Here is a 15777-nt window from a genome sequence, read left to right on the forward strand (position 1 = left end):
GCTGGCAGAAGCTCTGCCTTGGTGCAGCCTCTTGGGTCCTCCCATTGTTGGGAAGGTCCTGGAAGGAAGGCTGAGGCTGGTGGGCTGGGTCAGAGAGAGGGTCCAAGCGCTGCTGTCTTGCTTCTGCACACCGTCCAGGAGGGGGTAGAGTTCTAGCAGGGGGTGGGCTTTGCTTAGGGAGGTCTCACTTCCCTTGCATATGCTCAGAGTGTTCATCAGCAGCAGCAGAAGCTGTCACATTTGCAGCCCGTGGTGGTTAGGTGGAAGGAAGCGGGTTTCGGCAGGCCTCCAGTTGTTCTGCAGATTGGGAAGGGGAGGGGCAGTGGGCGACAGACAGTTCCGCACAGAGCGGGGGCTGCTTGGAGAAGCCGCCCGACAGGCTTGCTTCCTGGCAGCGTGCCTTCCTCTGCCTGATGCCCCTTTGCCTCTGCTTTCCCAGGCATTTTGCGTGTCTTTCTTCCAAATACATGTGTCCCGGAGTGCCAGCCGTTATGAGCACCTTGCTGGCAAACATCAATGCTTACTACGCACACACCACAGCCTCCACCCATGTCTCCGCCTCCGGTCGGTTCTCTGCTTCAAACTTTGGGGTAAGTCTCGCTGCCCGGTTTCTGGATCTGGCTCGCTGTCCAGCCTAAACCAGGGTTTCTTTCTGTGGACAGAAGGCGTCCGTGGCTTCTTCCTGCCCATGCGGGTCATTGAGTGATAGCAGAGGCTGGGCTGAAATGGGCAAATGAATGAGTGGGCCGGCAGCCAAACGGATTGGTGATGCATGCCCAATAATTTAATGGCCCAGAATGCCTGTCGAGTTGCTCTTCAGTTTAAAGCAGAAAAGAAAGCCAAGCTTTCTGCTCAGCTCTTCTTTTGAGACTGGGACATGGAAAATACATTTTACACCTTCCAAGAGTAACCCTCGGGAGTAGTGCTGCCCTGCACCCTTGTGAGGTTGGATTTGGCAGCACTATCTACCGAAGGATTGGCTGCTGCTCAGGGAGGAACTGGCCTTTCGACCTGCAGAAGCGTGTCGTGTGTGTGGAATTGAACTTGCCCTTGGGAGTTGCCAGTATTTTCACCTTGTCTGTGAAAGAGATGCCTTGCCTTGCTGTGCCTTGCGGGAGACCCATTTTCAAGCCTTTACAAGAAATAGCTGCGGATCCCTTTTAAGTTGACACATGGTCTGTTTTTTCTTGCTGCTAACAGAAAGAAAGATTTGTGAAACTCCTGGACCAGCTGCACAACTCTCTCCGAATTGACCTGTCGATGTACAGGGTAGGTGCCATACCTGGAATCTGGTATCTCTCCTTAGCCTGTATAAGAAGACTGTTCTTGGCTTTGCCGCCATGAACTTTCTTCGGTTGGCCCCTGTTGCGGCAAGGGGCAAGGTCCCTGTGCCGCAAGGCTCCCGGGGTGGTGTTGGACGACGGAGGCCGGGAGCCGGGCTTTCTGGCTTCCAGGAGCCCCCGGGCTCAGACAGCACGTTGTACAGAGCTCTGCTGCCCACTTCTCCAAAGTGGCGTGCTTCGTTGATTGTTACGCTCGTTGCTGCTTTTGATCCGTTAAAGCCTTGGATAAAGCGGTAGAGAGTATTCATCTGCGCTATACAAACTGTTCAGGACAACCAGTAGGTAGAATGGGGGTGGGCAGCACTGGGTGAGTTCATTCTGCGGGCCTCGTGGAGACCCTTCAGAGGCCACCCAGTAATGTCCTGGGAAAGAGCATGGCTGAAATCTTGGGGTCCCTTTTCCAGGGAATAAACCACAACTATTCCTACACACTGCGTAACCACTGCCACACAGTGCCCTGAATCAGGCTGATTGGGAGGTTCTGAGGGTGGCCAGGCCCAGAGGCCTCTGGGTTTGCCTTCACATGGGGTCTAACTGAACCCATTCCTACTGGATTTGCCACGCCCATGTACACAGGATCTTAATTTTTCTTAAGTTGTGGGAATATTGTGTGTTTGTGTACGTATAAAAACCAAACGTTCATCCTTAGTCCTCTGCTCGTCAGGATTTTTATTAATGACTTGGAGGAAGAGAAGGAAGGGGTGCTTATCAAATTTGCAGATGACGTAGAAGACAGAAAAAATAAAATTCAAAATGATCTTGATATGTTAGAGAAATAAGCTGCAAGTAACATAATGAAACCAACAGAGACAAGTGCAAACATCTCGCCTTAGGAAAGAGAATCAGATGCTTAGTCATAGAACAGGGTAACCTGGCTTGGCCATGGTTCTCGTGAACACGGTCCTGCACTAGGAGTCGACTGGAATATCTGGAAGCAACTGCAAAATCCAGTGTGATGTAGTTACAAAAAAGCAAATGCAGCAGAAGGGTATTTTCCACATCCTTATAAAGGAAAATCATTCCGCTTTATTCTGCTTGGGTCAGGAGTTTGAGGCCTGTGGCCACTTCTGGGCACTGCATTTAAAGAAGAGTTCAGAGAAACTGGAAAAGGTTCAAGGAAGGGCAGCAAGGCTGGTCAGAGGGCCAGAAACTCTGTCCTGTGAGGAGATATTGAAGGAGCTGGAAGTTCAGCTTTGAGAAGAGGCAGCTGAGGAGGAATAGGGTAGCCCCCCACCTTTTTTTGAAAACAGGCCGGAACAAGCTGCTTGTTTATGACAACCTGCAGGAGTTGGATAGCACTGGATGTGCGTGCTGGTTTATGGAAATGTGGCTTAAGAGGGGAGTAGGAAGCGGCCAGCCCTGAGGTCTGTGGTGGAGGCATCAATTAGGGAACTGTCGAACAGGAGCCTCCAGGAGGCCGGAGAACATCGGCCTTGGGGGATGCCCCAGGAGAGTGAGCTCTCAACTTTGGATTCCAGGTGTTGCCAGCGCAGGAAGCAGCTGTGCAGCCTTGAAGGAGATTACTGAGCCAACAGGCAGATCAACTGTGCTGAGGCAGTGGCAGCAGCTGGTGTTGGTGGCAATGGTGGACCTTGCTGGCTTCATGGGGGTAGAGATGGGGACTGGTGGTACAGTCCAGTGGTAGCCACAGCGACCTGAGTCTGTGACTAGGCACCAAGAAAGAATACCAGTGGGATTGGGGTTGGGGTTGGAAGAGCAGTGGAGTTGGGCAAGCCCTGCTGGGTTTCAGCCCCTTCTATGAACTTTGGACAGTGGCGTAAGAGAACATTGGCCGTTCAGTTTATTTGCCGGTTCTGGCATGCTCTCAACACTTGGCATACCCTCGGTGGCAGAGGAATGCAGATCAGATGGTGTGTGGGAGGAGGGGATGGAGGTTGAGGGTACCCTTAGACTGGAGATGGTGTAGGTGGGGGTCAACTGGGTCTCTTGCTGAGAGGTGGGGAGGGCAGTGGCGCGCCATGCAGCCTGCTGGGGTCCATGGAGAGTGGGGTGGATGCCATGGCCTTCAGTTGATTGGTCCCATTGAGAGTGGGTTCCCAGTTGAGGGGGAGAGTTTGTGGGAAGTGGGTTGGGGAAGAACGGGGCTGGCCAGAACTTCTCAGTTGCGGTGGGAAGAGGAGCTGTGACAAGAGATGGGGTGAACCACTCATGGAGAAAGTGTATTTGGTGTTTGGTTCTAGTTCTGCCTTCCAGAACTGGTCCTGCTTATGGACTCAGCCCTAGTGCCTGGTCAGTGGAACCTCAGTGGCCTAGCTTCCTAGGCCACTGAGGTTCCACTAACTCTCCTCATACACGATTTGAGGGATGAGGCATGCATAACCAAGACCAGGGTGGGCACTGAGGTGGGTGTGCCCCTCTAGAAGATGTGCACACTTGGGTTTCAAGTGTAGCACCAGCCGTGACTCCAGAGCAGGGGCAGTAAAGTCAGGAAACTCTTGCAGCTTTCGGAGATGCTGCTCTGCGGATAGACCGTGTTTGTGAAGTTGGTCCCTAGGGGTCCAGTGGGAGTGCTGCTGCTGAACTGGCCCATCACCTGTGGTACTTAATGTTGTACCAGGATTGGTAGTGGACCTTCCCAGATTTACAGCACTGGGAGATTTCAACCTGCCTTCCCTAGATATAGAGTCTGAAGTGGCTCAGGAGTTCATGGTCATCATGGCAATCGTGGACTGATCCAGATCATCAGGGGCCTGACACACGTAGGATCCCACATTAGACCCAGCTTCTGTCTTGGAGCAGTGCCAACATGGGATGACAGCATATTTCACTCATCATAGTCAGATTACTCTCTGATTGCTGTGAACTTTTCTCATGCTGCTCCCCACCACAGGGGGGTTGGAGTATATTTTTGGTCCACCACAGGTGCCAGATGCACTCTGTTGGGATTCAGAAGGAACTGGGGAAATTCTTGAGGTTCTGGTGCACACTTCAACTGAGGCCTTAATTGCCTCTTGGAATGAGAAGGTGATGTCAACTTTAGGTTGGATTGTGCATGCATAACCTTCCCTGTTTGCGGATCTCAGGATGCCCCTTAGTTCTCAGAGGAGCTGTAGGAGATGAAACAACAGAAGATATGCCTGGAGCACTGCTGGAGGGAGACTAGGAGTGAGTTCAGTTGGATGCAGGTAAGAGCCTGTATTAAGAACTGCATCATGGCAATAAGAGTGGGAAAACAATTATTTTTCTGCTGTTATTGCAGGAGGCAGCCCTGTTTAGGGTGGCCTGGTCCCTCTTCAGGAGGGAAGGGTCAGAGGAACATCTTAAGAGCCACATGTGCTTTGTCACGGCACCTGCCTGAAGTTCTGGGTCTTCCTCAGACTCTGGGCCAGGATGTTGCACGAATGTATGTCTTGTGAATTATTGTGCCCAGCTCTCTACATGTGATGAGTGTTTTCGCTGAGTTGTTGGCCATCCAAAGTTGTGTGGTGAATGGGCAGCCATATAGAATGAATGAATGAATGAATGGGTTGATCAGAGGATTGGAAACTGAGTCCAGTGAACAGAGATGGAAGGCGCTGGGTAAGTGTAGCTTTGAGAAGGGCCAGCTTAGAAGGAATACGGTAGCCCTGCTGCCTCACTCCAGAATGCACAATGTGCTTTTAAGCTACAGCAAGGCATAGTCCACTTGTGTGTTAGAAAAAGCTTCCAGTTTTAAGAGCAGTTCAGCAGCAGAACCATAGCTGGTCACTCAGAGAGCAGGCGGGAGCCCCTTCTTTCCATGCGTTCCAAATGGGAGCTGGACAGTTACTGTCTGGGATGCTTGGATGTGGGTTCTCTTGCTGACCAGCAGGTTGGTCTGGATGGGCTCTGCCCTGGGAGGATTTCTCCCCACAGGGTGGGGATTTGAAAGGCCGAGGCCCCCTTGTCTGCTGGTGCGTGGCGATCCATTTCACAGCTTTGTATTCTATGCGGTGCCCCTTCCCTCCCCATTCCCCACCCCTGCCCCATCTTTGCTAGAAAAATGTAAGGCGTGCCCTCTGGGAGCTGCAAGGATTGTTCGCTGAAGAATGACACTGTCTGTGATAGGGAAACAAGCTCAGTGCTTGGATGAGAGGCTCGTTCCTTCTACCACTTGTACCCGTAATTGGATGTAAGCGGAAGTAAAGCTAGGTCTAATTAAGTTTAATTTGTAATAATAAGACTCTGTTGAATAAATGAGCTCTTAAGTAATCGTCCCCAGCCTGTAACTGAGGGCTGGTCTCAGGTAGCAAAGGGAGAAGAGCTGTCTGCCATTAATTAAAGGTCCCCTCACATTGACGAGGAGGGACTTTCTCTCTCTCTGAGGTAGGGGCTGGCTTGGCGGTCTCGCATCATGCTCACGGGCTGCTTTGAAACGGGAAATCCGAAGAGCTCGGCGGAGGGAGCCGAGCTGCCATCATCACCCAACCAGTCGGGCTTAATCCTGCCTGGGACGGGGAGCCACCCTTCCTTCTCCCTCAGCCTGCGACTGGTGGTGGTTAGCCCGGGACTTCCTGGGGCTGGCTTGTGCCTTTGGGGGACACGCTGAGGACACCTGGCCTTGGGGCTGGGCTGGGCTGACACAGAAAGCCAAACCGGGCGAGCCAGGCCCCTTTGCAGGCTGTGGCAAGCTTATTCGGTATTAGCCATCTTTGGGTTGAGCGGAGCCGGCTTTTGCTGGGCCTTCATAGTCCAGAAAATGGGTTCCTTCTGCAGCCAGGTGAAGCAGGTGGGCCCCTGGCGATCTCCAGCGCATTCTCAGGTGAAAGTGCTCTCTGAGGTTCACTCACTTCTCGCCAGCCTCCGAGGGCCCCCCTGCCCTCCCCCCCCACAGCCACTGCTTCTCAATGTGTCAGACGGACACCTGACCGATTTAGGGGGCAGTTTTGTGTTTCACGGGAACCTTGCTTAGGGCATTCTTCTGCAAGGCAAGGGGGTGGGCCAGGTCCATGTCGATCTGTGGGCACCAGAAGGCTGGACACCCCGCTGGGCCGGCCATGAATGCCAGGGGTGGACCGGAAGCAGAGCGGAGGCCACCCGGGGGGGGCGCTGGGGTGCAGGGTGAGGCTGGGGGAGCCGCCACCAGAGGTGTAAGCCAGTGCTTCTGCACTTCCATGGGAGGGGGGCCTGGTGTTTAGGACCCTGGCGCATTGCAACTGAGTCTGGTTTGCAGATCTGCATCTGCGTTACATAAATGGCGCCCGAACACACACGCGCAGGTTCTTGAAGTGTTGACCCAGGGGTGCTTCAAGAAAATCTGATATCCTAAAAGACCATAAACTAGGTCCTTAAAAATAATGGCTTATTTATTAAAGAAGAATTGAACTGAGTCCAAACCATCCACTGAGGGATTGGAATAACACATTAAACTGAGGATGTTAATAGATCAAGGGAATTAAATTCACACATAAAATACAAGATGCTTGTCAAAGGCAGTAATACGGCAGGAGTCAGTGCAAGTAATGTTTCTGTTTATTGAAGAATGCAACTAGGAAATCAGATCTCTAGCATTTAAGTGAACACCAGCCCTGGGGAGCTGGCAAATGCCAAAACGTTTTCTGCTGAAGCCTTCTGTGTGAGGCAGTCTAGCAGAAGAAAGGAGCCAAGGAACAGTGGTGGGGACGGAGCGACGGACTTTCTCCACCCCTCTCTTGATGCAGGATTTTAGCATCTCTCTTCCCAGTCTGGATGTCACGTAATGTCATGCGCTGCCTACCTCTGAATAATTCTCAGACACTGGTTCTATGGAACAGGCTCTGATTTATTCACAGTGTAGGTACAGTATAGGAAAAAAGCTGAGAGTGACAGGAGCACGCCGGTGCGGGGTTTAAATACCCCGCGCCGGTCAGCGCCCCCTCACTCGCGGTTACGTCACCCCCCTTTGTCCAACACGTTGTCCTGCCAGTAGGTGAGGGGTTGCGAGGCCCCGCTGGCGTTCCGGGATCGCCCATCATCGGTTTCTCTATTCCTCCGGTGATTGCTGTCAGCTGGGCGATCTCCGTTGCGTTAGCGCTAACAGCTTGGGTGTGCCTCGCGATCCGTTTAGCCATTGTTTCTTGTCCTTCAGTCTTTGTGAGTTGATGGCTACTTATCTTGAGCCCCTTCCCCTGTTTCCTTGCTATTGTCATGTGTGCCATTGCGCTGATGTCTTCAGCTCAACGGCACTCATGACATACTGCCCCCTGTCCGAATAGTGCCCCCCCCCGGGGTTTTTTTTTTTTTTCAGGAGAGCTGTCAAAAAAAACTTTTTGAAATTCCCGCCGGAGTATTTTTCGCCCCTCCCTTTGTTCCGCCCTCTACCACGTGCCTACCTAGGGTGTGTCCTTAGTGCGCATGCCCAGGTCACACCCTGGCGTGCGCATGCTCCGGCCACACCCTGTTAGTTTGGCTCAGTTCGGCGAGGAGAGAGGCGTGGCTGGTCGGGTGCTTATCGGCTCCAGGTAGGGCCCTTCTTTTTTATTCAAAGTGCGTCGCCTTTGTTATGTGTGCTCCTGGGCGTTGCCCCCAGGATGCCCTGTTGACTTGCTTGCCACTCCCCCGTGGGCTCGGGGCGGGGGGAGGGTGCTGGCGAACGCTTGTTACTGCCTCGTGGGCCCGGGGCGGGGGGAGTGAGTCCCGGGGGGGGAGGTCCACCCAAGTCGCGGGCTTGGGGGGGCCCTTTCCCTTGGGGCATGGTAGGCGGGGGGGGCCCGCGGGGGAGGGGTTTTGCAGGTGACGGCTTGCTAGCCTTGGTTTTGGCTTGTCGGGGTATGCCCGGTGAAAAGCCCGGGTCAGGTCAGGCGCGTTAACATTGTGCGCCGCCACCCATTCTGGGTGGGGGAAGTGTTTCCACCTGACCAAATAGTGTAAAGTTCCCCGTTGCCTGCGAGAGTCGAGTATGTCCCTTACGTCAAAGTGATGTTGCCCGTCGATCATCACCGGTGAGGGCTGTGGCGTGCTTGGGTGCCATCGAGAGGTGGTTGCCGGTTTCAGGAGGCTGGTGTGGAACACCGGGTGGAGTCTCCGTAGGTTGTGTGGCAGGTCCAAGCGTATTGCCACCGGGTTCACTATTTGCATGACTCGGAATGGCCCGATGTACTTAGGCCCCAGTTTTTTCGAGGGTTGGGGTGACTTTAGAAATTTGGTGGATAGGTAGACCATATCCCCCGCCTGGAACGTTGGTTGTTGGCGCCGGTGCTTGTCGGCCTGCTCTTTGTAGGCCGCCTGTGCATCCTTTAGCGCTGCCGTGATTATTGGCCACAATTCCGCGATCTTCCGTCCCCAGTCGCTAGCGTCCACCTGGGGTTCCGGGGGTTGTGGTAGCTCCGGTATGGGGACGAAGTCGCGCCCCAAGACTACCTCGAACGGAGTTTTCCCCGTGCTCGTGTGGACGGCGTTGTTGTATGCGACTTCGGCAAACGGGAGCAGTTCGGCCCAGTCGTCTTGATGATAGTTGGTGTATGAGCGTATGAATTGCTCTAGGGTGGCATTAAGGACCTCTGTGGCTCCGTCCGTCTGGGGGTGCCAGGCAGTGGATAGGGCCTGTTGGGTCCCCGTCAGCTTTAGGAAGGCCCGCCAGAATTTAGAGGTGAACTGTGTGCCCCTGTCGGTCACCACACGTGCGGGACATCCGTGTAACCTGTACACGTGGATGAGGAAGAGTTTGGCTAGTTGTTGTGTGGACGGGACCGACGTGCAGGGGATGAAGTGGGCCTGTTTCGAGAAGTAATCCTTCACCACCCAAATGGCCGTTTTCTTCTGGCTGGGTGGAAGGTCCACTATAAAATCCATAGAGATTTCCTCCCATGGGCGGGAGGGTTCTGCCACCTGTTGTAATAGCCCCGCGGGTTTGCCTGGTGCCCGTTTGGCCCTAGCACACGTTGGGCAGGACGCTATGTATGCTTTCACGTCTCGTCTGAGCGCGGGCCACCAGAATTGACGCCTTGTTAGGTGTAGGGTCTTGAGGAACCCAAAGTGTCCCGCTTGCTTGGCGTCGTGTGACCTATGCAAGATCGCTTGGCGTTGCGAGTCCGGGACATAGATTCTGCCTTCCCCCCATGCCAGGTCCTGTGCCATCGTTACCTTGTCGGGGTTTGCCAGGAACCAGGGGTCGGTTTTGAGGGCGGTGGCGAGGTCCGTGCGTATTCCCCCTGGTAGTTGCGATGGGCTTCGTCTGGTCGCAGGTTGTCCCGCCATCGGCTGCGCCGTAGAGTCGAGCTGCCTCCGAGCGCCGCTTCGGGTGGTCACGGCCATCCCCAGTTGCGAGGCGGATAGGACCGTCCCAATGGTGTCTGGGGCGGGTTCTTCATCCTGGGGCAGTCGGGAGAGGGCGTCGGCCATGAAGTTCTTTTTGCCCGGCATGAACTTCAGTTGGAATTTAAAGCGGCTGAAGAATTGGGCCCATCGGACCTGTTTTGGGCTAAGGCGTCTGGGCGTTCGGAGGGCCTCGAGGTTCCGGTGGTTGGTCCAGACCTCGAATGGTTGGGTGGCTCCCTCGAGTAGGTGTCGCCATGTTTCTAGTGCCGATTTTACCGCGAAGGCTTCTTTCTCCCAGACGTGCCATCGCCTTTCTGTCTCGGAAAATTTCCTCGACAGGTAGGCGCATGGTTTCAGGAGTCCCGTGGGGTCCTTTTGGAGTAGGATGGCCCCCAGGGAGAAGTCTGAGGCGTCGGCTTGGACCACGAACGGCCGTTCTGGGTCCGGGTGCGCGAGGATTGGCTCCGTGGTGAACAGCGCTTTCAGCTTGTTGAATGCGGTCTGGCACGCGGGAGTCCAATTCAATACTGTGCCCGGGTTCTTGGCGCGTCGGGTGTCCCCCACCCCTTTGGTTTTGAGGAGGTCCGTTAGGGGGAGGGCTATCTCTGCGAACCCCCGGGCGAATGACCTGTAAAAATTCGCGAAGCCGAGGAAGCTCTGGAGTTGGCGTCTGTTGCGGGGGCGTTCCCAGTTCAGCACCGCCTCGACTTTTGCGGGGTCCATTTCTATGCCGTCTCCGGAGATTCGGTACCCCAGGTAGTCTAGGCGCGCTTTATGAAATTCGCACTTTGTAGGTTTGGCATAGAGCTGCGCCCTTCTGAGCTTGTCGAGGACTTGCCTGACTAGGGTCACATGTTCTTTGTGCGTTTTAGTGTAGATAAGGACGTCGTCTATGTAGACAAGGACCCCTTTGAACAGGTGTTCATGCAGTACCTCATTGATGAGCTGCATAAACACCCCGGGGGCCCCCGCGAGTCCGAAGGGCAGCACTTTGTACTGGAAGGCGCCTAGGGGGCAGTTGAACGCAGTCTTCCATTCGTCCCCCTCCCTGATTCGGATGCGGTAGTACGCCTCGCGAAGGTCCAATTTGGAAAAGACTTTGCCCGTGGACAGGTGGGCGAGCATGTCTTTCACCAGGGGTAAGGGGTATTTGTTGGACAGGGAAGCCGCGTTTAGGCCCCGGTAGTCGGTGCAGAGCCGTAGGGTGCCGTCTTTCTTCTCCCGGAATAAGACGGGGGCTCCGACTGGTGAGCATGCTGGCTCTATGAATCCCCTCTCTAGGTTTTTATCGATGAACTCCCGGAGGGTTGCCATCTCCTTCGGGGTCATCAAGTAGATCTTCGGTCTAGGTAAGGGGACGTCGGGCAGCAGGTCGATCCGGCAATCCGTCTTGCGGTGGGGGGGTAGAAGACCTCGGAGAAGTCGGCGTATTGTTCCGGTAGGTCTGCTGTGGTAGCGGCGTTGTCCTGTGTAGTCGCCTCTGCTCGTCCCACAGTGGGGTTGGTTCTGCCCGCTGGAACTGGTGCCCGATACTTGCCGTCGCCAAATGTGAAGGTGCGGGTCTCCCAGTTGATGCGCGGGTTGTTTGTTGCGAGCCATGGCATTCCCAGGACTGCAATGGGCCGTCCGATGTGGGTGACGATGAACGATGTGCGTTCGGTGTGAGTGCCCATTTGCAGGGTGACCGGCTCGGTTTGCATCGTAGCTGGTTTCCCTCCCGCTGTTGAGCCGTCCAGCTGGTGGAATGCCAGCGGTGTGGGGAGGGGGAAGCAGCGGAGGTCGAGTTTGGCGACTAAGTCGGGGTGGATGAGGTTTTTTGAGCACCCCGAGTCCACTAGTGCCGCGGCCGTGGTGGCTCCGTTGCCGGCAGAGAGTTTAATTGCCGCCATTATCACGGAGCTTTCGCCGTTCCGTCGGGGTGGTCCGCGCTGCTGTCCCACCGCCTGCCTCGCAACGCGTTTCAGGGCAGGCGGGGAGCTTTTCCCGCCGGCTGGTCTGGGTCTACGTTGTCCTCTTCCCCCCAGTAGGCGTCCCAGCCTTCCTCTGGTGTCGCTGTGGCTACGGTCATTCGGCGGTGAGGGGGCGGCACCAGGTTAGGTGGTTTGGGGCTAGCTTTCGGGGTGGGTTTAGGCGCACTGGTCGGCAGTCGGCGAAGCAATCCGCCGTCTTGTGCCCAAGTTTTCCACACCTCCCGCAGGGCTCCCGATTGAATTTCTTCTTTGGGTATGTGGGGCCGGCCGTCCCCACGTGTGGTGCGGGTACCTTTTTGCAGCTGTAGTTCGCGTCTTCCGTAGTTGTCATGAGGAAGGTGCGGTGCGCGTGTTCGGCTTTCCCCGCGAGGTGGATCCACCCGTGTAGAGTTTCTGGGTCGTCGCGGTAGAGGGCCCATTGCAGTACGTCGCGGTTGAGCCCCCTTTTGAACATTTCCAGCAGGGTGGTCTCGGACCAGTCGCTGACCTTCCCCGCGAGGGCTTTGAACTCGAGGGCGTAGTCTGGGACAGTGCGTGTGCCCTGTTTAAGTCTTTGGAGTGCGCTCTTCGCCCTCACTTTGGCTAGTGGGTCTTCGAAGTAGCTTCTCATCTCCTTGATGAAGGCGGGGAAGTTGGCGAGGGCGGGGGAGCTGGGCTCGTACAGTTGGACGTACCAGTCTGCCGCCCGGTCTTGTAATTTGATCGCCACGGCAGCGATTTTGTCCGCTTCGGAGTCGTAGGAGTGTCTGTGCCTCCCCATGAACTCCCTGGCGTTCGTGATAAAGAACGACAGTTTCGCGGGGTTCCCATCAAAGAAGATGGGGAAGTCCTTTGGGGCCCGGGCATTTTGTGCGGCCCTTCCTCTCGCTTCCCGGCCTGTGGTGTCGTCCGCCTGGGCCGTCTGTTGACCTTCATTTGGCCCGTGGGGGTTCGGCGCTTCGCTCGGGGTGCGGACCTGTGCAGGGACGTCGTTGGGCGGCGCGGGGGGCATGAGCGACTGAAGCATGGTCCGGAGTTCCTCCAGTTGGGTCTGCATGGCCACGAGACCAGCTCGTGCTTCCTCGTCCACGGTCCGCGCCGCCGCTGGGGCCGGTTCTGTCGGTGTGTCGGCGGGGGTGGGTTGCCGGTGGGGTTCAGTCTCTCTCGGCCGTTGGTCCGCTTCCTCCGCTGTCTGCTGGGTGTCTCCATCGTCCTCCGTGCTTACCGCCGTTGGGCTGTCGCTCCACGCCCGTTGCTGGGGTGCGATGTGGGGCGCGGGGTTCTCCGCTGGTTTCGGAAGGTATGTTGCTCCCTCCCGTGGTCGGGTTGCCTCCATCGCCATCTCCCCTTGGGGTTGGAGCTGAGGCTCGGGTTGGGTCGGGTGGGCGTCCATGGCTCCGGGAGTCCGCGGTGCCTCTGGCCTCGGTCGGTCCTCCTCTGCTTCTTGCCGCGCGGCTCGCCCCCCTTGTCCGCGTCGCGCCGGCCTCATCTTCCTGGTCTTCTCGCCGTCTACTCCTCCTGCGGCTCGTTGTCGTCCGGTGGGGCTCGGCGAGGCTGAGTTTATGACTCTCAGCTTTATGTCATGCGCTGCCAACCTCTGAATAATTCTCAGACACTGGTTCTATGGAACAGGCTCTGATTTATTCACAGTGTAGGTACAGTATAGGAAAAAAGCTGAGAGTGACAGGAGCGCGCCGGTGCGGGGTTTAAATACCCCGCGCCGGTCAGCGCCCCCTCACTCGCGGTTACGTCACCCCCCTTTGTCCAACACGTTGTCCTGCCGGTAGGTGAGGGGTTGCGAGGCCCCGCTGGCGTTCCGGGATCGCCCATCATCGGTTTCTCTATTCCTCCGGTGATTGCTGTCAGCTGGGCGATCTCCGTTGCATTAGCGCTAACAGCTTGGGTGTGCCTCGCGATCCGTTTAGCCATTGTTTCTTGTCCTTCAGTCTTTGTGAGTTGATGGCTACTTATCTTGAGCCCCTTCCCCTGTTTCCTTGCTATTGTCATGTGTGCCATTGCGCTGATGTCTTCAGCTCAACGGCACTCATGACACGTAACTCTGGGGTGGCCAAAGGATCAAAGGTGTGTGTGGGTGCACCGATAGAGGAGAAGAGGCCTGACTCGCCATGGGAAAGTTAAAATCAGTGCAGGCTGCTTTGTGGGGCGCCCCCAGAGCAGCTTTATAGGCTCCAGGAGGAAAGGGAGGGGTCTCAAGAGCAAACATGGGACTGCTGGGGTGACTTGCAAAAGCGCCCTTCCCCTTGAGCCAGAAAGCCCTCCCTGAGCCTTTCCGACCACAGGCTTCTCCTGGGACCCGGCCGCCCTTCCGCCGCAGCCTCAGTCTCCCACAGAGCAGAGCACGTGGGGTCCTCACGTGGGTCCCTCGCCCTTGAAAAGTACCTGTGTGTTCCTGCCAACAGAACAACTTTCCCGCCAGCAGCCGTGAGCGCCTGCAGGACCTCAAGTCTACCGTGGACCTGCTGACCAGCATAACCTTTTTCCGAATGAAGGTAGGATGATCCTTTGGGTTCCCAGGGCTCCCGGCCTTTGTGGTTAAGCCCCCGCAAGACAGCAGGTGCTTTGCAGGACTTCAAAAGCTTGGAGGGGGGCAGGGAGGGATCTCCTGACTTTGCAGCTTCTGCCCGGTGGAGGGTCTGGCCTGTGGGAGGCCTCCTCCTGGACCTCACCCACAATTTCTTTCTGCCATGGCTGGTTTGCCCCTCTCGCCCACCCAGTTCCTGCCACCCAGCCAGTCACGCGAGGAAGGGCTGCTGCCAGAGGGCCAGCGGTGAGGGCCGACCCCGAGGCCTGGAAGTGGGCAGGAATCCCAAGCCCAGGTTTCTGACGAGCCTTCTGCTGGTGTGGGGGTGGATGTGGGTGCACCAGCCACCAAGCCACCCACCCCCACACATGCTTTGAAAAGTTCAGGTGCTGCCCTGGCCATTCCGGATGCTCTAGCAAAGCAGCCACCCGTGGTGTGCACGGTATTGGGGGGTATGTGGGAAACCAGTATTCCCTCTCATCAATCCCTCTTCAGCAGCGGTGACTTCAATGTTGGGGTGTCAGGCTCTTCTTCAAGCACATGAGAACGTTCTTTCTTTGGTCCTCTTCCCCTTCATTCCTGCACCGAGATCCCCCTTATTTCGGTCCAGTCTTACTTGCTGTTCCTCCTTCATTTATGGAGAGACCCAATTTCTGTGGGCTCTGTCCAGCTCTAATAGGGGATCCCCTCACCCACCCTGCCTAACCCTTAACAGAAGGGGAAAACCCTCAGAAGGAAGCGGGGCCTTGCTTAGATTTAGTCTAATCCTCCCTCTCCAGCTACGCGTCACTGGGCTTTCCTTCCAGTCCAGATCCAAGAACTCTGCAAATTAATTAATTTGTTTGTCTGTCTGTCTGTTTATTATCCCGCCTTTATTATTATTTTTATGAATAACTCAAGGCAGCGAACATACCTAACACTCCTTTCCCCACAACCCTGCGAAGTGGGCTGGGCTGAGCGCGCGACTGGCCCAGGGTCACCCAGCCGGTTCCTCGGTGGTTGTGGCCCGCCTGCGTCTGTTCACTGACGGTTGGGTGATGAGATTGCCTGTGGCAGTGGCAGGTCGCCAAACGTTTGCTTCCCAGTTAGTGGAACTCTCATAGGGAGGGAGCACCTCTGAGGCAGAGTGAAAATCGGAACCAGGCAGTTCGTCTTACGCGACGGAGGCACTGGCTCTTCACGGCAGAGGCGGTTGATTGTGCGTGAAATTTGCATTTGTCCCTCTTGGCTTAATAGGAAGTCTGTGAAATGATTTCTGGCAGCCCAAACCATTCAAGTTCCTCTGTCAGGAAGGGGCAGGAGGCTGAATGTGCCCTAAACAATGAGCCTTGTTTGCTCCGAGGACATCCACCCCCAAGCTGTCAAGTTGGCTTTGTAGGTCAGGCATCTGGATTTATTTATTCATCAAATTTGTCACCACCCATCTCCTCCGAATGGAGGAACTCTGGGCAGTTTACAGCATTTAACACGACCCCCACGGCAGTCTTTCTCTTCAGCATCCTGCTTCCCTAAAATCACCCCGGAAGGACTGTGAAAAGCTCCCCCAGATGGGTTCAGTCCAAAGACCTTGGTTGGCAGAGCCAGACCAGGCCATCCCACGGTGGGGAGTGGGCGAAGGACTTTTCCTTCCCAAAGACCAAGGGAAGGCGAGAACCATCACTGTGGTGGAGGGCTGCACTGCAGCCACGTCTTTGGAGTGGGAGACCCCTGTTAAGGCAGTGTCCCACAT

The 15777-nt window shown here is 55.8% G+C and overlaps 1 protein-coding gene across 4 annotated transcripts in view; it reads left to right on the top strand.

Moving 5' to 3' along the window:
* UNC13B (unc-13 homolog B) overlaps positions 1-15777 on the top strand; it is a 174302-nt gene that overhangs the window by 134297 nt on the left and 24228 nt on the right. For all 4 annotated transcript variants that reach the window (XM_063295920.1, XM_063295917.1, XM_063295919.1 and 1 more), the window contains 3 exons: positions 440-590; positions 1201-1269; positions 13927-14016. In XM_063295920.1, the coding sequence (XP_063151990.1) occupies positions 440-590; positions 1201-1269; positions 13927-14016 (310 nt within the window). The remainder of the gene's footprint in view (positions 1-439; positions 591-1200; positions 1270-13926; positions 14017-15777) is intronic.

This window comes from Candoia aspera, chromosome 2, assembly GCF_035149785.1.
Source record: "Candoia aspera isolate rCanAsp1 chromosome 2, rCanAsp1.hap2, whole genome shotgun sequence".
Classification (NCBI taxonomy): domain Eukaryota; kingdom Metazoa; phylum Chordata; class Lepidosauria; order Squamata; family Boidae; genus Candoia; species Candoia aspera.